This window comes from Bubalus bubalis, chromosome 24 (genome assembly GCF_019923935.1).
Source record: "Bubalus bubalis isolate 160015118507 breed Murrah chromosome 24, NDDB_SH_1, whole genome shotgun sequence".
Lineage (NCBI taxonomy): Eukaryota > Metazoa > Chordata > Mammalia > Artiodactyla > Bovidae > Bubalus > Bubalus bubalis.
In genome coordinates, this window is record NC_059180.1 from 4,932,881 (window position 1) to 4,956,156 (window position 23,276).

The 23,276-nt window shown below is 53.4% G+C and overlaps 1 protein-coding gene across 1 annotated transcript in view; it reads left to right on the top strand.

The window, feature by feature from the left end:
* Positions 1 to 521: 521 nt before the first annotated feature.
* LOC102406192 (transformation/transcription domain associated protein) overlaps positions 522 to 23,276 on the top strand; it is a gene marked incomplete at its 5' end in the record, with an annotated part of 48,251 nt that continues 25,496 nt past the window's right edge. Inside the window, 25 exon segments of the mRNA XM_045164246.1 lie at positions 522 to 542; positions 2,133 to 2,252; positions 2,489 to 2,608; positions 2,970 to 3,134; positions 3,231 to 3,412; positions 3,579 to 3,777; positions 4,211 to 4,339; positions 7,186 to 7,452; positions 8,588 to 8,794; positions 10,021 to 10,179; positions 10,277 to 10,411; positions 10,673 to 10,783; positions 11,603 to 11,749; positions 13,098 to 13,311; positions 13,862 to 13,987; positions 14,648 to 14,794; positions 15,398 to 15,597; positions 16,114 to 16,235; positions 16,403 to 16,616; positions 17,746 to 17,925; positions 19,888 to 20,034; positions 21,262 to 21,381; positions 21,602 to 21,889; positions 22,028 to 22,165; positions 22,778 to 22,890. Coding sequence (XP_045020181.1) covers positions 522 to 542; positions 2,133 to 2,252; positions 2,489 to 2,608; positions 2,970 to 3,134; positions 3,231 to 3,412; positions 3,579 to 3,777; positions 4,211 to 4,339; positions 7,186 to 7,452; positions 8,588 to 8,794; positions 10,021 to 10,179; positions 10,277 to 10,411; positions 10,673 to 10,783; positions 11,603 to 11,749; positions 13,098 to 13,311; positions 13,862 to 13,987; positions 14,648 to 14,794; positions 15,398 to 15,597; positions 16,114 to 16,235; positions 16,403 to 16,616; positions 17,746 to 17,925; positions 19,888 to 20,034; positions 21,262 to 21,381; positions 21,602 to 21,889; positions 22,028 to 22,165; positions 22,778 to 22,890 — 3,971 coding nt within the window.

The following is a 23,276-nucleotide window of genomic DNA, read 5'->3' on the forward strand; positions in this document are numbered from 1 at the left end:
TGAATGACTGATTCTAAACAAAACAGTTTTTTTAAATGTATTTGCATACAGCAAAGTCTTACAGTTTCTCCCCCAGGACAAGAATTCCAAAACTCTTTGTTTGTAAAATTTAGGGAAGAGCGCACTCCCTGTGACACCATCGGAAGAGCTGTTTTGACATCTGAAGGGTGGAAGGTGTATGTTTTGCTGTTGCGCATCTGTTAACTGTTGTGTGCTTTCTTGACAATTGTCTTCACTGTCATGTTTTCCCCAACAACCCTGACTGTGTTTTGAGTGTGCGGGAAGTTCTCTGTAAATAACATGAATAGAAAAAAGATGATTTTCCTCCCCATCCTCAGGAGAGCATTTCAGAGTGCGGGAGATGCTCCTTGTCTCCATTCTGTCAGTTTGAGGTGAGAACAACCTATTAACAGTCAGTTTGTGACTTGCACTGTGAAGAACAGTTTATATTTCCTTTTCTGTTCTGTTGTGTTTACCTTTGCGTTGCCTTTCTTCATGCTGTGATTTTTGTTTTGGTTCAGCCTGCCGTGGAAGGGGTAGAGGTGAGAACCAGTGGAGGTGCAGGAGGGCTTGTCGTCGTCCTTGGTTTTGCCGTGACTCGTGGTTCTGTGGTGGACGGAGTGTCGTGCCTGAGTGCAGTGAGCGTACTTGTCTGTCTGTGGCGGGCCTGAATCGGTCCCACCGTTGCCGTGAACTGTCCGGGGGCCACGCATGTTTCCCGTTAGGACCTTTTTAAGCCGGTTTCTAAGTTCTTTTGTTTCCTACACGCTAGAATCGCCACATCTCAGTTTTTCTGATTCCCTCGGGTTTTTGCTCTCATACCGTTTGTATGAACTCACACATCTAACAGCCTCTTGAGAGGAGACACCGCAAAGAATGCAGGAGGCCTGCCAGAGATTGGGAGGCATTCTCGTCCTTCTTGCACACGTCTGACTGAGCAGCTGCCTCCATGGCCCTGCCCGCGCCCGTCCCCCGTGTGTGTCTGCCGCGCACAGCGCCCTCGGGTGGGCCCAGCGCTATGGCCTGGGACGGGGGCGCAGCCCCGCGCTGGCCTCTTCTGTAAAGTGGGGGTGGTAACGCCTGTCGTTCCTGCCGCCCCTCCCGGTGGTGACGCGAAGGCCAGCAGTGGTTCTGTGACAGGGCTTTGAAAACCAACACCTTGGAGAGGAAAGTGCCATTGTTAGAAGGTTATTCGAATTTGAGGATCGAACTAACTTATTCTGCCCCCAAACTCAGAAACACTGGAGACGGGCACTCCAGGGGAGGCCGGGGGCGACACTGAGCTGATGCTTCTCGTTTCTGACCCCTCTCACATTTGGCCTCTCGGCTTAAAGAGGCCTTCTGAGCGCTCTCTCCACTGCCGCCGGGACCCGGTGCCCCTGACTGGCGCTTACCATCCCCATTTTACTGCAGTGGGGTCTGGGTGCCTGGCGCCCCCCACCCACAAGGGACATCAGGGCATCTTCCGCCCCTGTGGCCCGAATTGGCGGACCCAAAACCGTGGGAACTGACGGCGAGAACGCAAAGGCGGGTGACGGGGCTTGGTCGCCGAGCAGCCCACTTTGCACGTGATTCTGGGGAGCAGATTGTCAGCTTTGTTTTCAGGCCTGCTTGGCAAATTCTTAGTCCCACAGCCGGTCATTTATTTCCGCTGATAGTTAATTTCCGGGGTAAAGACTTCCCATATGTTTTGAGGACTTTGTGGCTGAGTTTTAAGGGCAGAAGAAGTCTGTGCCCTCAGAACTTGCTGCACTGGGGAGACCCCATGAGGTCACAGCCACGTGGGGGACTCTAATGCTCAGGCCGCGGGCACGAGCCCCTGCCCCCGAGGGGGGCTCACCTCGGCGGCCCGAGAGGTCACTCCCAACACTGGTCAGTGTGCGTGCAAGCGGACGTGGCACTATGACCAGGTGTGCGGTCCCCTCCCTCGCTGGCAGAGCCCAGGGCAGGCCGTTTCCTCCGGCCACAGCAGGAAGCTGAGGTTGGCAAGCTGTGGCTTTTTACATGTTAACTCTGCTTCTGTTGGCGAGCCTTGCAAACGTTGTAGAGCCCAGCAGGGTCTGTATGAGGTTGATGCTTCTGGCTGGCGCAACTAATTGGCCTGTTTTCTAATTTCTGGCTTTCTCCATTAGGAGATGAAAATCTGCTCTGCCATCATAAACCTTTTTCATCTGATCCCAGCTGCGCCCCAGACTCTGGTCAAGCCTTTGCTAGAGGTCGTGATGAAAACCGAACGGGCCATGTTGATTGAGGTAAAGGCCAAGCTCGGGCTGATTTTGTTCTTCCTGGGTCTTTGACGGGGAATGTTTTTGGTGTCATGCTACAGCTGGGTTAATCTAGCAGAGGAAGGTGTGGGGTGTTCGTGTTGGCTTGCGGCGCGTGCAGTCCACTCACGAGGGGAGAAGGCGCACCCGGAGCCGTGGGCAGTCGCTGGACCAGAGAGACCTCAGAGCCCCGGACAGTGCAGGTTTCACCACGTGTCTTCTAGGCTGGCAGTCCCTTCAGAGAACCTCTGATCAAGTTCCTGACGCGCCACCCCTCGCAGACAGTGGAGCTGTTCATGATGGAGGCGACGCTGAACGACCCCCAGTGGAGCCGGATGTTCATGGTGGGAGCCGGGCTGGGACTGGGGTGCTGCTCGACAGTCTGAAATTTGTAGTTTACCGTTGAGGTTTTATTTTTCTTTGATATAATTTGAGCATTAGAAACGTCGTGTCCTGCTGAGAAAAGCTTAGGTCCGGGAATCCTTCTTTGGAGGACTTTGATCGTAATGGATAAATGAGCTGCTCAAATTATCAAAACCAAGTGTCTAAAAAGTACTTTCTAAAGAGAGTGCTTTTGTAGTCTTTTTTTCTCTTTTTATTCTACCTCAAGAGATTTAGGAAGACCCTTAGAGTTCATATCATCTAAAATATAAAATAGTTTTTGGGCTTTGATTAGCTTAAAACAGCTGTTTGTTTTGTTTCCAGAGTTTCTTAAAACACAAAGATGCCAAACCTCTTCGAGACGTGCTGGCGGCCAACCCCAACCGGTTCATCACACTGCTGCTGCCCGGCGGCACCCAGACCGCGGTGCGCCCCGGCTCGCCGAGCACCAGCACGCTGCGGCTGGACCTGCAGTTCCAGGCCGTCAAGGTAGTGCGGCTCCCCGCCACACGGCCGGTGCCCTGAACGTGCCGTCGGGATGCAGGGAGAGCCCCGCTGGCGTCCTCACCGTCTCCTCTTTGGCAGATCATCAGTATCATCGTTAAAAACGAGGATTCCTGGCTAGCCAGTCAGCACTCCCTGGTGAGCCAGCTGAGGCGCGTGTGGGTCAGTGAAACCTTCCAAGAAAGACACCGGAAGGAGAACATGGCGGCCACCAACTGGAAGGAGCCCAAGCTGCTGGCCTACTGTCTGCTGAATTACTGCAAGTAGGTGCATCCGGGGTCCGGTGCCCCGTGGGCTCTTCCTGAGGCATGGGTCGCGGGGGTCCCTGTGTGTGTAGGCATGGCCTGTAGAGCATGGGCTGTGGCTCTGAGCAGCTGGAGGGCAGGTCGGATGTCCCAGCAGTTATGGCCCTCTCATTTGAACACACAGGAAGAATTACGGAGATATCGAGCTGCTGTTCCAGCTGCTCCGGGCCTTCACGGGTCGCTTCCTCTGCAACATGACCTTCCTAAAGGAGTACATGGAGGAGGAGATTCCCCAAAACTACAACATCGCCCAGAAACGGGCCCTGTTTTTTCGCTTTGTGGACTTCAATGACCCCAACTTCGGAGATGAGCTGAAAGCCAAGGTGGGTCCCTCCGTTGCTGCAAGAGAATCCACGATGCTTGAGCTCGTTTTCCCGGGAGCCAGGGGACTCTGCCCATGGTCTGCTGTGTCTTTCCTGGCATTGGAAGAGCAGTCTGGGCTGTTTAGGAAGGAAATTTCATTGTTGAGAAACGTGAGGCAGGTCCAGCTGTGAACCAGTGCTGACGAGTGGTGTTAGTTCCTTTGCTTTTATAAAACAACTTGTTTGAGGTGAGAAGAGTGAACGAGTCTGCTCTTTTCCTCAAGTTGTTACCCTGCCTTTGCAGTTGCCACTGGAAGGAAAGACAAAATTGCTAGCTGCACCCCTGACCGAGTTCTGCCCGGATGCTGCAGCATGACTGAGCTGGTTCTGCCTAGTGAGAGAGACAGAGCCTGGCTTTGTTTTTTTTCTCCTTCATTTTAAAATTTTTTTGTAGGTTCTGCAGCATATCTTGAATCCTGCTTTCTTATACAGCTTTGAGAAGGGGGAAGGAGAGCAGCTCCTAGGACCTCCCAATCCAGAAGGCGATAACCCCGAGAGCATCACCAGTGTGTTCATTACCAAGGTGACGTCACGAAGCATGCATAGCATGGGAGGGGTGTGTGTGTGTGTGTGTGTGTGTGTGTGTGTGTGTGTGAGAGATGGGTTCAATGCAATAAAGTGACGTCACGAACCACGCACAGCGTGGGAGATGTGTGTGTGTGTGTGTGTGAGATGGGTTCATTGCAATAAAGTGACGTCATGAACCACGCAGAGCGTGGGAGATGTGTGTGTGTGTGTGATGGATTCATCAAAATAAGGTTATTTCTGTGTGGCTTTTATTTTTCATGATTGCATTCGTTCTTACTAGTGAACTTATTAAGGCAGCTTTACTGTGGAATCACTTAATTTTTCCAGATTAATAGATTTCAGTGGGAAGCAGAATATATCACATTGAAAATTCACATGTCATGGTTGTTTTGCAGAAATTCCTATTGCTGGTCAGTAGTGTTTTCATGATCTATTTACAAAAGAATCTACTAAAAGCCAGTGAGAACGTGAGACTGGACCCAGTTACCACTGTGATCCTTTGCTGCCAAATTCATGAAATGCTGCAGCAGTGGGATGGCTGAAGTTAACTTGGGTCTTGGTTCGTGCACAATAGGGTTTGCAGGTTGCACAAGTGAGGCTTTAGGAATCAAGTGTTCTCCTGAGAACTTCCCATGGTGCTCTGTGGTCGGGCTGGTGCACTTCACCAGCGGATGCTGAGTTTGCCTTGAGGTGGTTGGGCCGAGTGTTCGTGCACGGCTGCTGGTCGAATGCTGTGACCGTGGGGCTTCACTCATGGGCCTTCACTTCATTCCTTGTGCGGCCCATGAATTACTGCCCTTGGGAAGAATAGAGTAGGTTCCACACCCCCTGGCCTGGGGTCCAGGTAGAGGGGAGGCTGTTCACAGGACACATGGCCAGGCTTTCCATAGTCTTTGCTGCTTAAGACGGGCATCCTTCTGCAGTTTTGACCCTAGCTCCATCCTCCTGGGGGAGTGAGAGCTGAGTCCAAGCAATTGTTTTGGTCCACATACTGATATGTGCCCTGTGCTGGGCAGCTGTGGGGACATGGAGACCCAGACTCGGGCCCTGCCATGGGCTGCCCTCTGTGGGCTGCATCCTGGAGTCAGATGCTGCCAACTCGGCACCAGTGAGGGGTCAGGAGTTCAAGTGTCGATGAGGATCAATGGTGCAGGGCAGGCTGGCGCCCCTGGGGAAGGGCCTCTGTGAAGCCGCAGATCCAAGGGAGGGAGTTGGGGACTGAAGGGCCCCCGAGGACAACACAGCCTTGTGGAAGGCTCCCGTCGCAGGTCTTCTGAGAGGCAGAAGGTTGTGAGGGTTCTTACTGGGTGGTGTGGTCGGTCTGTGGGACTCCACTGAGGCAGGTAGCATTTTCCTCTGTGGACATTTTTCTTACATCCGTGAAACACATGTTGAAATTTGTCAGACCCTTGATTGTATGGAAAAGTGTAACTTTTTTTTTTTTAAGAATAGAGAATTGGGGAGTAGGTAATATTTTCTAATAATACTAAAAAACGAGTTAGTAATTAATGATTGACTAGGAAAAAAAATAACTCAGTTACTTGGAAATTGAGAAACTCGGTCGTGAATTCCCCTGTGTGGGAGGGCTTGGACCCCCCTGCCCCCTGTGTTCCAGTGTCTATGCCTGCTCCCTCTTCAACACTGAAATAAATTTGGCAAGTTTGTAATCTGTACATAATAAAGGAAAATTGATGTGACGTCATTGAGTCTATCCCCGTAAAGCTTAACGCTATGTGTGTAAGAGGGTACATGTGTTATGAGTGAGTGTGTATGCGTGTGTGTGGAGGAGTAGATTGCCAACTGACCCTTGAGGAGGTACGGAGGTAGCAGAATATTATGTATATAGAGGGTATGTGGGTGTGAGTGTGAGAGTGTGTGTGTGTGTGTGTGAAGCCATAGACTTGTTGAGTGACCCTTGGGAGGTTTGTGTATAGTGTGCATGTGTGTGTGTGTGTGTGTAGACTTGTCGAGTGACCCTGGGATGTACAGAGGTACAGAGCGATATGTGTATAGAGGGTATGTGCATGTGAGTGTGTGTGTAAAAGTGTAGACTTGTCAAGTGACCCTTGGCAGGTTTGTGTATAGAGTGTGTGTATGTGTGCACGTGTGAAGGCGTAGACTTGTGGAGTGCTCCTGGGAGGTACAGAGGTAGCAGAATGTTACGTGTATAGAGAGTGTGTGTGCACGTATGAGTGTGTTTGTGTGTGAAGGCGTAGACTTGTGGCATGCCCCTGGGAGGTATGTGTCTAGAGTGTGTGTGTGTGTGTGTGTGCGTGCCTGCGCAAAGGCATAGACTTGTGAGTGCCCCTGGAGGTGTGTGTCTGTGTGTGTGTGTGCGCGTGTGTGTGTGGAGGCATAGACTTGTGAGTGCCCCTGGGAGGTGTGTGTGTGTGTGTGTGCGTGCAAGTGTGAAGGTGCAGACTTGTGAGTGCCCTGCAAGGTATGTGTACAGTGTGTGTGTGCATGCGTGTGTGAAGGCATAGGCTTGTGAGTGCCCCTGGGAGGTGTGTGTCTAGAGTGTGTGTGCATGTGTGAAGGCGCAGAGTCATGAGTGCCCCTGGGAGGTGTGTGTGCATGTGTGTGCGTGTGTGAAGGTGCAGACTTGTGAGTACTCCTGGGAGGTGTGTGTCTAGAGCATGTGTGCACGTGCGAAGGCGCAGACTCATGCGTGCCCCTGGGAGGTGTGTGTCTAGAGCGTGTGTGTGTGTGTGCGAACGCGCAGACTCGTGCGTGCTTCTGGGAGGTGTGTGTCTAGAGCGTGTGTGCATGTGCAGACTCGCGCGTGTCCTGTGCGGCAGGCGTAGCAGAACCAGCAGCGCCCCCTTGCGCCCATGCTCTCAGGTCTTGGAGCCCGAGAAGCAGGCAGACATGCTGGACTCGCTGCGCATCTACCTGCTGCAGTTTGCCACGCTGCTGGTGGAGCACGCGCCCCACCACATCCACGACAACAACAAGAACCGCAACAGCAAGCTGCGCCGCCTCATGACCTTCGCGTGGCCCTGCCTGCTGTCCAAGGCCTGTGTGGACCCCGCCTGCAAGTACAGCGGGCACCTGCTGCTGGCCCACATCATCGCCAAGTTCGCCATCCACAAGAAGATCGTCCTGCAGGTACCGGCAGGGCCCCGTCCCCCTCGGCACGCACAGCCTCCTCCTGGTTCATCATCTTCCCCGGTGCATTTACAGATGCTCCTCTTGCCGTCGTCTTGGGACAGTGATTCCTCCCCCATGATTTGTTCCCGCCCTTCCTCCCACTCCTGCTCTATATGCTCCTTCCTCTCAGCCTTGCTTTTGAAACAATACAGTGTCTGCTTCGACCACCTCCTGCTCCTCTGCCTGCTGCTGAAAGTGTGTCTGTCCAGGGCCCCAGCCCACGCGTTAGCTGCGGACAGACAGCGGGTACTCGGGGGTCCTCGTCTCCTGACCCTGTCTGGGTGGACCATCTCGAGCACGTTCCCGGTGTTGCTCAGTGGGTTTGGGCCTTGATGTCACGCAGCCTGGGTTTCTCCTGCTTATGAGTTCCGTAACTCTGACTGAGCTCATCCCTGTCTGTGTCAGAGTTCGCTGTGATCCTGTGCTTGAGCACCTAGCCTGTCTGTCCCACTGAGCCACTGGTCAGGGGTGGCTCTCATCCTGTCCTGAGTCACCCTTGATTGTTTGCTCTGACCACGCCCTCCTGGGAACTTCCGTGGGCCAGAGACCCGCCAGGGGTGTCTGTGACACCCTGTCGTTCTCCCAGGCACCCGGGTTCAGCAGGTCCTATTGTTTCCAGCCTGTCCATGACCTGTGTCCTTCGAAACTCCGTGCTGGTCATGCTGGGGCTCGCTTTGTGTGCATTTCAGTCGTGTCCAACTCTTTGCAACCCTATGAACTGTAACCCGCCAGGCTCCTGCCTGTGGGAGTTTCCCAAGCAAGAATACTGGAGTGGGTTGCTATTCCCTTCTCCAGGGGATTTTCCCGACTCAGGGATCGAACCTGGGTCTCCCACGTTGCAGGCAGATTCTTTACCATCTGAGCCTAGTCCAGCACAGGCACACGCTAGGTGCTCAGAAAACATTAGCGCAGACGCTCTCACAGATCGAAACTTAATGAAAGACAAAGTCACTACTACGTGCTTTCCTAATAAGAGCCTCAAGGAATTGTTTAAAGATTATTTTTGCAGAAATAACGCCTTGTTTCTGAGTGACTACTTCCATCTCGCTTGTTAAAGCCTCCATGCTTACGTGAGAATCTCCGCCTGTCTCAGGTGTTCCACAGTCTCCTCAAGGCGCACGCGATGGAAGCGCGCGCCATTGTCAGGCAGGCGATGGCCATCCTGACCCCAGCGGTGCCGGCCCGGATGGAGGACGGGCACCAGATGCTGACCCACTGGACGAGGAAGATCATCGTGGAGGAGGGCCACACGGTCCCGCAGCTGGTCCACATTCTGCATCTGATCGTGCAGCACTTCAAGGTGGGGATGTGTGTGGCTGGGCGTGGGGGCCTCAGAGCAGACGCTGATACGCTCTCATGCATTTGCTTTGAAGTTTCCCTCGTCTTTCATTTTTCTGCAATAATGAGATTGTCCTCATCTTTCCCTGGGCTTCCTTGTGGCTCAGAGGATAAAGCCTCTGCCTGCAGTGCAGGAGACCTGGGTTCGATCCCTGGGTTGGGAAGATCCCCTGGAGAAGGAAATGGCAACCCACTCCAGTATTCTTGCCTGGAGAATCCCATGGACGGAGGAGCCTGGTGGGCTACAGTCCATGGGGTCGCATAAGAGTCGGACACGACTGAGCAAGACACTCCCCACTCCTCATCTTTCAGAGAAGGTGTTTCTCTTCTCTAGATTAGCATGAGTATGTGTGTGGCCTTACAACATGGAAAGTGCTGTAGTTCAGTGGATATATCCTAGGTATACGCTTTTTTCTAAGACAACATTTTTCTTGTAAGTACACTTGGTCTTTGAACAACAAGGGTTTGTGCTGTGTGGATCCACTTGTATGCAGATGTTTTTCAATAACATGTACTGTAATATCACATGATCTGCGGTTAGTTGAATCCGTGGAGGTGGAAGCATGGATACGGACGACTGACTAAACTCTACAGTTGCGTTTTTGACTTGGTGGAGGGTGGGCACCCTGACCCCTGTGTTGTTCAAGGGTCAGCTGTACTCAGTTACCTGTGAATACAGGCGAGTTGTTACTTTAAGGTGGGAAGTAGTGTCATTAATTCTTGAAGAGGTCACTGGCATCTCCTTTTCTATAACCAGATCACCTCCTTCTTGTATTTATTTATATGTAGATTATTTTTTATAGATTTTTGGGTGGAAGACAAAGGATTGAATTGAAAATTTGTTCTTTCACAATCAGCTCTTTAGAATTAGGAATTTGCCTCTTGGTGTGGCTAACTTTTATAACATTGTCTGAAGTTTAATACCTGTGACTAGACTTGCCTACCTAACAAACTCATTATTATTTCAGCATTTTTTTAAAGATGGTCCTTAAAAGCTAAAACACGGTTTTACATTGGAACTCAGTGAATGAAGGGGGAGTGATACTCATAAAAGGTGTTGAGAGATTTCTTAGCTTCAGTTAGGGTTCAGAATTCTTGGGCAAAGGTGGGGTCACGTGTTGAGGCCGAGGCAGGTGCATGCGTGTGTCCACGTGCCGGCGGCCCTGGCATGACTGGCCGTGTCCGCAGGTGTACTACCCCGTGCGGCACCACCTCGTGCAGCACATGGTGAGCGCCATGCAGCGGCTGGGCTTCACGCCCAGCGTCACCATCGAGCAGCGGCGGCTGGCCGTGGACCTGTCTGAGGTTGTCATCAAGTGGGAGCTGCAGCGGATCAAGGACCAGCAGGTAGGGCGGCAGCCCCTCCCGCCGGCCCCGGCTGCGTTCCCTACAGCTCTCCCCGGAGAGCGGTCGGCAAAGTCAAGCGTGGGTGCGTCTTTTTAAGCCCGATTCAGACATGGACCCGAACTCGAGTGGAGAAGGGGTCACCTCCGTCTCATCTTCCATCAAGAGAGGCCTGTCAGTGGACTCTGCGCAGGAGGTGAAGCGCTTCAGGACTGCCACGGGCGCCATCAGCACGGTGAGCATGCAGGCCCGGGCTGCCGGCGGTTCATTCATCCAGGAACTCGGAATGCGGGCCGGGCACCACGCCACACCCCACGAGGCCCGCACCCCTGCCCCCTGGACCTGGTTCCCTTTCGGGGGTGGCCCAGGCCCCGCCCTTCCTCTGAGGCGGCTGTGCGTGTGCGTGTGTCGGGGGTGCCCTGGTGCCCAGCACGGGCAGCCCTGGGGCGGGCCGAGGCCAGGCCGCGCTCCTGAGCACGCTCTGCTGCATCTCCAGGTGTTTGGGCGCAGCCAGTCTCTGCCGGGCGCCGACTCCCTGCTCGCCAAGCCCATTGACAAGCAGCACGCGGACACCGTGGTGAACTTCCTCATCCGCGTGGCCTGTCAGGTGCGCCATCCCTGCGGCCCCGGTTAGGGGTCCTTCCGCACGAGGGCTGCCCGTAGACTCAGTGCGTTCAGCCGTCTGACCGTTGGGTCAGAAAAGAAATAGACAAACCAGGTCTGAGAGCTTGTCTTTAGTAGCTTGTCCCTTTCTTACCAGATTTCGTTTGGTGACATGCTGATGTTCCTGAAACCCGACTGTGTTTTATAATAGGATTTTTTATCACTTTTTTTTCCATCGGTGATGAAATAGTGGCATATCTTAGAATTAACAGCATGTTGGTGGTGTTCAGTGACCCTGGGTTGGACTACTTGACTTTCAGGTGACCTGTGTCATGAGGGTGTTGGGCTGATCCATCCCACACAAGTAGTGGACAGCGTTCAGTGGTTCAGTGCCTCGTAACTTGCATTCATTTACCATTCACATCAGTAACATATTTTCACGCCATTGTTGGCAATCAGTTTCTGAAACTTTGCATTTTTATATTTCAAAGAAACCCTTGTAAATGAGATTTCCCTCACAGAGGAGTTTTATAGCTATTAAGAAGTAGTGCATACTATTTTACAACACTATCGAGGATCTCTAAGTGCTGGAAACAAGCTACCCGACTATCAGCCGATACGTCCCTGAGTGCCACAGCGTGCGGGGCACAGTCGGGGAGGCCCCGATGCCGCCCCTTCTGTTGCACAAAAGAGTGCAGGTCACTGCTGACCCGCTGTGAGGGGGCAGGGTCCTGGCGGAGGCCAGCAAGGGTGGGCCAGGGCAGGCGAGCAGGGTGGGCCCTGTGTGCAGGGTAACTCGGGCCTGACCTGCGTGAACTTCCAGGTTAACGACAACACCAGTGCGGCGGGCTCTCCTGGGGAGGTGCTGTCCCGCCGGTGTGTGACCCTCCTGAAGACGGCCTTGCGCCCGGACATGTGGGCCAAGTCGGAGCTCAAGCTGCAGTGGTTCGACAAGCTGCTGATGAGTGTGGTAGGTGCGGGGGTCGTCGGGACAGGTGGGCCCTGAGCCGCCCCCCTCCGCCAGTCGGGGCTCCTCCCACTGCTGTTCTGGTCACCGGGAGAGGAGGAGAGAGCGCCGTGCTTCCCCCTCCACCCAGGTAGAGCTAGGAGTCTTGGAAGCAGAGTAGTGCCCTTGCTTTTCATGGACTCATTGCTTAAACCGACTTACTGGCTAGCCTGGAATAAACACGTTAGACTTAGTCAACAGTCTTTAAAATGAAGTTGAGTTTTTGAATACGGATTGAATAATAAACATGGCACTGAATAGTCAGGTGTTAAGAGAGAGCCCTCAAGTGCAGATCTTCTGATGGCTTTTTGGATGTTCTTGGTCCTGTGATTGTCCAGAGGTTGCAGAAGCTGCTCTCTTGCCTTATCCGTCTCGTTACCAGGATGCAGTTGTGTGTCTAGGTCTCTGGTGAAACCTGAAAGCTTTCAGTTTGAAGATTTTAAAACCTGCGGTAAATGTCTGTTACTTTGTGCTGCAAAGATGAGTGTTGCTGTTCAAGTGTACTGAATGGTCCCACAGGTTTCCTGTATTACAGGAGCTCCAGAGCGGTAGGCCCGGTGGGTCCGCAGTGCGTGCTTTGATTCTAGCCTTAGGCTTCACTGCTAGATATCTCAGATTTCTTTCCTCTGTTTCTCTTGGAAAGGGAATTATTTTCCTATGAGAATTAGTCACCGTTGACTCCAGCTTAGCCCCTTCACGGGCTTACATTCTCCAAGAGCAGTGGGTGTGCTCACACGGACGTCTGCCTTTTCCCCAGGGTCCACCTCAGAGTAGCATCCATGCAGGGCGCGCGCGTGTGTGTGTGTGTGTGTGTGTGTGTGTGTGTGTGCCACAGACACGAGTGTCCTGAAGCCAGACTTAAATCCTTCCTGTGGACCTTGGTGCTCTGTTTTCTTTTTTTTTTTCTTAGTGCTGACCATTTGTGAAGTTGATTTTACAATACAGTTTCAAGGATATTTGCTTTTGGAAGGATGTATGTAGTTGAACTAAAAACATGAAAGGAGAAAAGCAAAATTCATTGCAGCGGTTGCCTTTTTAAGCCAAATACTAATGTTTTTCGTGAACTTCTTAAAGGAAGTTTGACTAAATACTTAAGGCGAATTTATTGAAAGGAAGATTGTGAAATCCCACTGTAGTCACAGAATATGGTGCCATTTATACGCCTGATGTGTTCAGCCCTTGGTGGTTCTGGGTTTTTTTGGCTTCACCTCCCAAGTGCTCAGTGGCACGGGGCTCGGGTTTGGCTTGCCCCTCCCGTTGCCGGCGTTCACGTGCCTTCTCATCTGTGCCTGGCCCGTGCCCCCCGTTGCAGGAGCAGCCGACCCAGGTGAACTACGGGAACATCTGCACCGGCCTGGAAGTGCTGAGCTTCCTGCTCACCGTCCTGCAGCCGCCCGCCATCCTCAGCAGCTTCAAGCCCCTGCAGCGCGGCGTGGCCGCCTGCATGACGTGCGGGAACACCAAGGTGCTGCGGGCCGTGCACAGCCTGCTGTCCCGCCTCATGAGCCTCTTCCCCACCGAGCCCAGTACGTGGCCAGTACGCTCCTCTCTCTCTCTCCTTTCAGCCTGGCTGGGTGGGCCCAGAGCTTATTACTGAGACTGCTCCTCCCTCCTCCGCTTGCCATATAAGCCATTTTATCATCCAAGCTTTTTTTTTTTTGTACCATGAAACTTTCTTTAAAAAAAAAAAAAGGTTGACATAACTTCACAGTCAAAGTCTTTGCATTACATTTTTTGGTACACTTGGGAAATACAGTTTCTCTTCATCAGCTAAACATTACCGTTTCTGTAAGGTTGAAAGAAAGTTCGGTTAAAGCATTTTGGTCAAGTGTTGAACTGCTGGAAAGATAGAATTTTGGCATGTTTTCCTTGTGTTTAGGGGGTTGAGTTGAGGACTGGGGACATGAAAGGTGGTCACTGAGCTCCGTTAACTGGGAGCCATGCGTCCTGGGGTGAGGGTCACCATGGGTCCCAGATGATGAAGCTCAGAGCCAGCCTGGGAAGAGTCAGTGTCTCTCAGAGCCGGGCAGGGCCTGCCAACCGGCCCATGGCCCCACAGTCCCACTCCTGTTTCAGGCACTTCCAGCGTGGCCTCCAAGTACGAGGAGCTGGAGTGCCTGTACGCGGCCGTGGGCAAGGTCATCTACGAGGGGCTCACCAACTACGAGAAGGCCACCAGCGCCAACCCCTCCCAGCTCTTCGGTGAGTGTGCACCCCTCCTGCACACGTCTCTCTGCTCGCTTGGACGGGCTTCCCTTCTGGGAGGGGCACGGCGTGTCGGGAGGAGCTCTGAGCCAATATGGTGTTGAGAATGTCTGCGAGTGGCCGGGCGCACACAAGGCCAGGTCCCCTGGGGTCTTGGAGATGGAAGACCCCCGCCTGGCCTCAGAGCTTCTTCCTGCCTCAGACGCATGTGATCCTCCCCACCCCCCATCTCCAGGGTTGTTTAAAGGTCCATGGTGTAAGCTTTTATGGGACATTTACAGCTGATTCTTGAACAATTTGGGGCCTGGAGCGCCGACCCTGCGCAGGCGAAAGTCTTCTTGTGAGTGTAGTCGGCCTCAGCGTCTGTACAGGGTCTCGCTGCGTCCACCGTGTCTCGTCTGCAGATTGAGCTGACTGAGGATCGAGTAGCGCTGTCGTGTATATGGCTGGAGAAAAGCCACACAAGTGGACTCGAGCAATTCAGACTTGTGTCAGGCTCAACGGCAACGTCGACATTTCAGATCAATCTGTACTTTTGTCAAAAACGGCCCATTTTTGTCTAGCGCATTGTTTAAATATTTTTAGGGGTAATTGACATTTTTGTGACTTACTCAGTTTTTAGAGACTCAGAAACCCCCTGGCGCTCTCCCCCTGCAGGGACCCTGATGATCCTCAAGTCCGCCTGCAGCAACAACCCGAGCTACATCGACAGGCTGATCTCGGTCTTCATGCGCTCCCTGCAGAAGATGGTGCGCGAGCACCTGAGCCCGCAGGCCGCCTCGGGCAGCACGGAAGCCGCCTCAGGTGACGCGCTGGGCCGGCCCCGCCTCGGGCCGCCGCGACTGGCAGCTCCACTGCCCACTGCTTTCGTGTTCATCATCATTTGCTCTTAACAGAGCGATTCCGAACGTTTCATTGATCTCGAGAGTCAAGCACTCTTTTAACGTGAAATGCTTTTTAAGTTTGTGATTGTAAGAATGAAGAAATTTTGAGGAACCTTTGCCACTAAATGAGAGTTACCTAACAGTTTTGCTGTAAGCAGAGATGGCTAAATCAGAGCCACTGTTTCTGAAGAATGAAGTCTCAGGGTCCAGACCCGAGCTGTGAGCTCCGGAACTCGGGTGACGTGTTGTGGGGAGGGGAGCTGTGGGAGTCGCACCTCTCAGCCCGCCGGGGCTGTGCGCGTGACTCCAGGGCTTGGCCGAGCCCCCGGTCTCGTCAGCTCTGTCGTCCCCTGCCCTGTGAGGAGGCTGTTGTTGGGCCGCCCTGGCACGGCAGTGCGGTCAGAGCCAGGAGGCACTTCCCACGCCGGAGCTCTCGTTTCGGGGTGAAAGCGTTCTGGGGAGGATGTGGGTGGGATCCAGCCGCTCTGGTGGTGGGGATAGCCGGTGTCTCTCCCATGCGCAGGGACCAGTGAGCTGGTGATGCTAAGTCTGGAGCTGGTGAAGACTCGCCTGGCCGTGATGAGCATGGAGATGAGGAAGAACTTCATTCAGGCCATCCTGACCTCCCTCATTGAGAAATCCCCCGATGCCAAAATCCTCCGGTCCGTGGTGAAAATTGTGGAAGAATGGGTTAAAAACAACTCCCCGATGGCAGCCAATCAGGTGAGCTGGGCAGGGGCTGTGCTCTGGCCTGTGGGCCTTCTCGAGAGAAGGTTCAGCCGTCGCTTTCTAAGCGCTTCTGCAAGTTCTCAAGCAGAGTATTTTTTCTCTCCAGTAGTTGCACTCATGGGATTCTTTTTTTAAGTTGGATTTTTCTCACTGTGCTTCACAAATTTTGAACAGAAACTTGAAATAACTGGTTGTGTAATGTAGTTTTACTTCTGTTAAAATGTTAAATGAGCCAAAAATAACAATGATGAGGGACTGTTACTTGGTGATTAAGATGCTAGCAAACTTCAGTTTGTTTTCTAGGTTAGTTGCTTTCTCTCCCAAGTGAGTTGTAGTCCCCCAGGAAAATTATGTTGGCACCTGTCTTGATCTTAAGCATCCAAAGAACCATTTAGAAACAACCTTATTTTACCTGACAAGACTGTAGGAGGTTAAAAATCAGTTGAGCAGATGGCTGAAATACTTTTGAACATGTCCTGTCTCAAATAATTGACTCTTAAATTTCTGCAGACACCTACACTCCGGGAGAAGTCCATTTTGCTTGTGAAAATGATGACCTACATAGAAAAGCGTTTTCCAGAAGACCTTGAACTAAACGCCCAGTTTTTAGACCTTGTTAACTACGTCTACAGGTAATCACCGCAGCCGAGCACGTCGCGTGTTGCCCCTGCTACGCTCTCTGACCCACTGGCGGTGTGACTTTTTAACCTTCTCGTATATAACAAGCGTTCAACGTTCACTCGTGTGACGCACAGTGTGGGTCAGCGCCATCAGTGAGCCTTTTCTTCACACGTTCCAGGGATGAGACGCTGTCGGGCAGCGAGCTGACCGCAAAGCTTGAGCCAGCCTTTCTCTCGGGGCTGCGCTGTGCCCAGCCGCTCATCAGGGCCAAGTTTTTCGAAGTTTTCGACAACTCGATGAAGCGTCGCGTCTACGAGCGCCTGCTCTACGTGACCTGCTCCCAGAACTGGGAGGCCATGGGGAACCACTTCTGGATCAAGCAGTGCATTGAGGTAAGCTGGGTGTCCACACCGACGCAGGGAGGCAGACGTCTCCACCGCAGAACCGCTGTCCTCTAGTAGGAAGGAACTGACCAACAGCCAGGAGGTGGAGCGGCCAGGCCAAGCCGGCCTCACAGCACGCGGGCTCTGACCACTTAGCTCACGGGGCCAGGGAGCTGGAGGTGAGGGCCCCCACAAACAGTCAGGCTGTTTCAGTGGATGGCGAGTCAGATGGCCTCCGTTTCTAACTAGCTTGTGGTCAGTTGTTTGTATGTATTCCTCATTATTTGGCTTTATTACCAGCAACCAGGTTTCCTAGGCAACCTAGGTTTCCCGTAGAGAATGGGAGGTTACGCATGCCGTGCACACAGGCTGTTGACTACGTCTGCAGGGAGTCACAGCTATCTGACATGCCAGGCTATGAGATTCTCCTTGTGGGAAAGGAGGGACTCGTGGCCGGGCTTCAGGGAGAGCGTGTAGGCACGTTCCCACCAGAGCTGAGCGTCCGTTCTCAGCGCTGTAAGCAGCAGCAGGTGGGATTCTGTGCTGATGGCACAGTGGGCAGAGGTCCCCGACTTGTTCTTTCAGGAGGCCGTCGGTTATATCAGGTGCCAGGCTCTGGGTCAGGTGGTCAGAGAGACCTTGGAGGAGGGGCTGGCCATTCTCCTCTGCCCGAAGGTCTGGCCTGTCTCCAGGTGGCACCAGTGCATGGCCCCACATTTCTCTGCCTTCCTTCTCGCTCCTCACAACGGAGCCGGGAGTGTCCTGCCAGGGCTCACCCACCGTGTGCTGCCTGGCACAGGCTGCCTCTTCCTGCCAGCCGTGCTCATGACCTTTCTCGTGGCGAAGCAGATCACATCTCTGCTTGCCTTCGTGCCCAGCACACGGTCTAGGCTCCAGGGCCCGGTCTAGCTGGTGTCTCTCTCCAGCCCGCTGAGACATGGAGTCGGGGGCACCTGAGTGGGGACAGTGGAAGGGAGGTGCAGGCTCCTGTCTAGGTGGGGGCAGCGGGATAGAGCCAGCCAGGCGCTGGGGGTCAGTGCACGTGTGTGCCCGTTGAGGTGACTCGGAGGTCACCGGGGTCCCCACGCCTGAGCGCCAGGCGCAGGTCCCAGGCCTCTCCTCCCCTGCGTGCCCCCAGCTCCTCCTGGCCGTGTGTGAGAAGAGCACGCCCATCGGGACCAGCTGCCAGGGCGCCATGCTGCCCTCCATCACCAATGTCATCAACCTGGCCGACAGCCACGACCGCGCGGCCTTCGCCATGGTGACGCACGTCAAGCAGGAGCCCCGGGAGCGCGAGAACAGCGAGTCCAAGGAGGAGGTAGGGCCACACCCACGCCGCCTCCGCAGCCAGCCTCCCGGCGCGCTGGGAAGATGCTCTATCAGCCGTGGGGGTTCTAGGGCAAGAGGGACAGATCAGAACCTGTCTCTGCTGATAGGTCTGAGTGTGGTGCCCGTTCAGTTACCTACTGTTTCCTTTTTGTGTCAAGGTTTAGTTGACGTACATCCTGTTCATCTCGGGTACAACGTGAGGATTTGGTATTTGTGTGTTGTGAAATGATCACAGTAAGTCTAGTTAACATCCATCACCACACATAGTTACAGGATTTCTTTTTCTTGTGATGAGAACTTCTAAGATTTACTCTCTCAGCAACTTTCAGATGCACAGTGCAGCATTGTTAACTGCAGTCCCCATGCAAACGTGACACCCGCGTGAGGAGTTTATCTTTTCACCAGAAGTTTGTGCCTTTTGCGTGTCTTGGCCCGTTCCACCTCCCACCCCCCTGCCTTTGGCAGCCACCCGTCTGTTCTGTGTTGATGAGCTTGTGTGTGTCTTTGTCTGGCATATATCGCTGAGCACAGTGCCCTCAAGGTCTGTCCATGTCGCAGATGGCAAGATTTCAGGGTAGAACTGATGAGCATCTGGGGTTGCCATTCAGTTTTGAGAGCAGTCACTTATCACGAGTTGGTACTGCTGAGGACAGGGTCTTTTACTCTCTGCTGATGGTCCTCTCCAAGTCAGAAGTCGCCCACGTTGTGTCCTCACGCACCGCTCTGGAGAGGGACGCTGTCTTGAAGGAGCCGTGTCTCTAGCTGGTTCCACAGGCCACCTACTCTGGCCCTCCTGGGTCTCCACCCAGTCTGGCTGGGGCAGCCCGGGAGCCCGTAACTAACCATCAGGGCTGAGCCTCGGTCCCGAGGGTTGTCGGGACTCCGTGTGGGGGTGGGGACAACCCTCAGGGCGTGGATCTGTGAACGTGCCCTTTAGGCTGTCAGCCCGTGGAAGCTCAAGCTGGCCGGAGCGTTGGATGTCAGAAGACAGCCAGTTGGTACTGGTGGAGGAAGGCACTCTCTTTGCTCTGAAAGGGGTGGTTTGTAACCCTTGTGTGTGACATCTCTATTTATTTCATTAACAAATAAGAATTTTGAAACTTTTCACTTTGCACAGGAGATCATTCGGTGATGGGATCTTTCCTTTCTGTAGTCCTCTGTGGAATTAGTGGCAGCTTTGACATGACTCACAGGCAGCTTTGGGCTTCCCTTGTGGCTCAGCTGGTAAAGAATTTGCCTGCAATGCGGGAGACCTGGATTCGATCCCTGGGTTGGGAAGATCTTCTGGAGAAGGGAGAGGCTACCCACTCCAGTATTCTGGCCTGGAGAATTCCATGGACTGTGTAGTCCATTGGGTCACAAAGAGTTGGACACGACTTCACTTTTACTTTCACTTTTTTGATGTGACTTGTTTTCATTCTCAACAACACACACCAAATGTTCCATAACCTGACTTCAAGCCCAGTCTTGGCGATGGGATGTTGACTGTTAACTTCCCAGAAGCTTCAGACAGAAATCAGATCCCTTCGTCTTTGGGGATGAGGTGTGTAAAGCCCTGTGCCCACAAGGTGCTGTGCATTGGCCCCGATGATAGTCTTGATCCAAGTAAACAAGTCTGTGCTGCATTCTCAGGAATGGCAGGCGATGATTCCTAGTATCTTTATAGTGCTTAAAGTTGTGCTTTCTTTTTTATTTTCCTTTCTATAATCCAAACGTGACAGCAAAATGCTGACATTTTTATAGCATCATGTAAGAAAGCGCTAGATCTGGTCTATCTTTATTTGCTTGTCTTTTGTTTTAGAACTCAGGATTATTTAAATAATCAGACTTCCAGGAAACTGAAGTTTTACTTGGCAAAAATGTAACAAAAAGCTTACGAAAGTTGTGTGTGTTGATTTTCTTGAACTGTTTGACCTTTTGGTTTTGCATGTTTGTTTTTTGTATTCTTTAGGATGTAGAGATTGATATTGAACTGGCTCCTGGAGATCAGACCAGCACGCCCAAAACCAAAGAGCTGTCTGAGAAGGACATTGGAAACCAGCTGCACATGTTAACCAACAGACATGACAAATTTCTTGATACGCTCCGGGAAGTGAAGGTCTGTGCGAGTCTGGGGGAATGTTGGCGGCTCTCCCCTTCCCCGATATTTTGAACAGTCCGTGAGCCTACAGACTCCCCCATTCAATGTGGTGGCTCTCCGCGCCCCCCGATATTTTGAACAGTCTGTGAGCCCACGGACTCCCACATTCATAGCTTGAGGTGAGCATTTCTGGGGGCAGGTCCGTGATCACTGAGAGCTTTGGCCTCTGCTGTGTTAACGTGGAGCCAGGAGCCGCCTGCCCGGCGGGCGGTGGGCGGGGATCGGCCATGTGAGGGCAGCCAGGTTGGTTTCAACGCGGCCTTCCACGCAGGGCAGCCTGAGTAGCAGACAGGAGCATTCTTCACTTGACTGTTCTCTCCCGCTTTCTGTGGAATGTTTGTATCCTGGGCCTCTGCGTTTTTGACAGGGACATGGTCTGGGGTTAGCTCCCTTCCTGGTCTGCTCTTGGGTGAAAGGGACAACATGATCTTGACACATGTGTGTCTGTCTCAGCTGCAGGGCCCACTGTGGGCTGGCAGGCATGTGCCCGAGCACCTCTGCATCAACTCTGTGTTGCTATGTGGGGAGGTGGGCTTCAAGCTGCCAGAAACCTGACTATGAGAAATTCACACCTTAGAGACAGCGGAGCTGTGGGCAGAGGCAGCCACGTTTGTGGATTTGATGTGCCTGTTGGGTCCCCAGTTTCCAGCTCTGGCCCCGGTTGTGGGGCGTTCCGGTCCAGTCCTGTCCATTCCAGTTGCTTGTCCATCTGCTCACTGTTCATTGCAGAGACTCCGACCTCTCATGGTTCCTGATTTCTTCTTCAGAATTACACCTGCTGGCAAATAACATAGATTCTCGCGTGTAGTTCTGTTTCCCCTTGGTATCTTCAGCAGCCTTTGCTTTGATGGCATCTGTGTATCTCTTGCTTGCACTTTCCGGGTCAGCGTAGTGTTCGTACTTGGATATGGTGAAATCAGTAATGTAAGAGGTGCCCTGGGAGGTTAGACAGGTAGGCATGTCACTGAGCCCCTTTCCCGCGTCCGTGCTAGCTGCTCAGCACAGTAGGAGGGGTCTGTGGTGCCCAGAACTCGGGCTTCACTTCGGCACGACATCCATTCAGGTTCTGAACGTCAGGCAGTGGAGCAGCGTCGGGTAGAGTGGGTGGTCCTGCTTCCTGGGCAGGGAGTTTGGGCGGCACCCGCGTGGCGGGGGCCTGGCGCCAGACAGTCTCTCCCTCTGCAGACGGGAGCCCTGCTCAGCGCCTTCGTCCAGCTCTGCCACATCTCCACCACGCTGGCCGAGAAGACGTGGGTCCAGCTCTTCCCCAGGCTGTGGAAGATCCTGTCTGACAGACAGCAGCATGTGAGTCTGTGTTTTATTTAAGTCCTCTTTTGAAAAATGCAGTTTTAGCTTTTGAGGGGTGTTCGTGAAAGAAACTCTTGATGAAGTTTCAAAGGCTGAGGGAACTAGCGTTATCCAAGCGTGAGTTATCACACGCGTGCCAGACGCTGGGGGAAAGCAGGAAGGCGGGCTGGTTCTCACACGAGGCCCCGGCCAACCCCAGCCCGCGCTTGGGTTTCAGGCTCTGGCGGGCGAGATCAGCCCTTTCCTGTGCAGTGGCAGCCACCAGGTGCAGCGGGACTGCCAGCCCAGCGCCCTCAACTGCTTCGTGGAGGCCATGTCCCAGTGCGTGCCGCCCATCCCCATCCGGCCCTGCGTCCTCAAGTACCTGGGCAAGACCCACAACCTCTGGTTCCGCTCCACCTTGATGCTGGAGCACCAGGCCTTCGAGAAGGGGCTGAGCCTGCAGATCAAGCCCAAGCAGACAGCCGAGTTCTATGAGCAGGAGAGCATCACTCCACCCCAGCAGGTGAGGCCTTGCCTCGCTGTGTTCACCCGTCCTGATGAGCCTCTCCCCGGTGGTGGCAGATTAAGGGCTGTGAAGTCACCCTGTTGGGGAAACACGGTATTCCCCCACCGAGCACTCAGAGACCGCGTTCTGTTCCAGGAGATCCTGGACTCCCTTGCGGAGCTCTACTCTCTGCTGCAAGAGGAAGACATGTGGGCGGGCTTGTGGCAGAAGCGCTGCAAGTACTCGGAGACGGCCACGGCCATCGCCTACGAGCAGCACGGCTTCTTTGAGCAGGTAGCACCGCCGGGGAACCTCCGGGCCTCGTGGGCGGTGGAAGGCGCTGACGGAGGTTCTGTGGTATTGTGGCCTCAAGGCAGTTTCTGTCTAAATAAGAAGTTTCCTGATTTCTTGGAAGCATGTATTTGTCCACATACAGACTCTGAGATTGAAGCCTCAGTTTTAGAGACGTGAACACTGACGCTCAGTCATAAGTTCTTTACTGTCAGTGATGCCGGCGTGGATGCTTCCCGTCCGCAGTCCTTGGTCCTGTTGGGGTTGGTGAAGCGTGAGAATTTCATCCCCCTGCCTGTCCTTGCTCGGCAGTGGGGTCGCTGAGCATGGCCGCAGCCCCGGGTAGGACGCCGAGCCACAGAAATTCCAGAAGCAGAGGCACAGCTGTGGCCCGGCTGCCGTCACTGACAGGTGGAGACCTGTGCGAAGTCCCGCTGCTTCTGCTCAGGGCAGGAACTCAGGCGCCAGCTCGTCCACTCTCGTTCTCTGGGTGGAGATGCTGAGATCCCGAAATGGCCCCGGGTCTGCGATCCGGCTTGCCCTAAGTAATTGAACAGTGGTCGTGCAGCAGTTGCTAGGTAAGCAGCAGTTTGAAAGCGTTATTAACTTTTACAGGCGCAAGAGTCGTATGAAAAGGCGATGGATAAAGCCAAGAAGGAACACGAGAGGAGCAACGCTTCCCCTGCCATTTTCCCAGAGTACCAGCTTTGGGAGGACCACTGGATCCGGTGAGCTGAGCGGGGGACATGGCCAGAAGTCACTGAAGGGAGCCAGTGGAAAGTCTGAAATTTTCCCTGACAAGTATTTTTAGAAAGGGGCTCTGCTGCTCTCTTTATGGTCCCACGAAGAAAAGTACAAACTAAAATTGAGAAACAGCTATTAAAAGCTTGAGTACTTGAGTGTGTGTTGGAGAAAGTGACTGAGTCCTGCCTTCGCTGGCCCGGAGCTCTGCTCTGCTGTGGGGGTGCTGTTCTTGCTGCTCCAGGGGGGCCCCTGCTTCAGTGCCTCGAGGACCGCGGCACCCCACAAAAGCCCACCCTTTTCTGTTGGGGGAAACATTTTTTCCTTTCTGTGTAATGGAAGTAGCTTAAAATCACTGAGTTCGGGCCGTCCT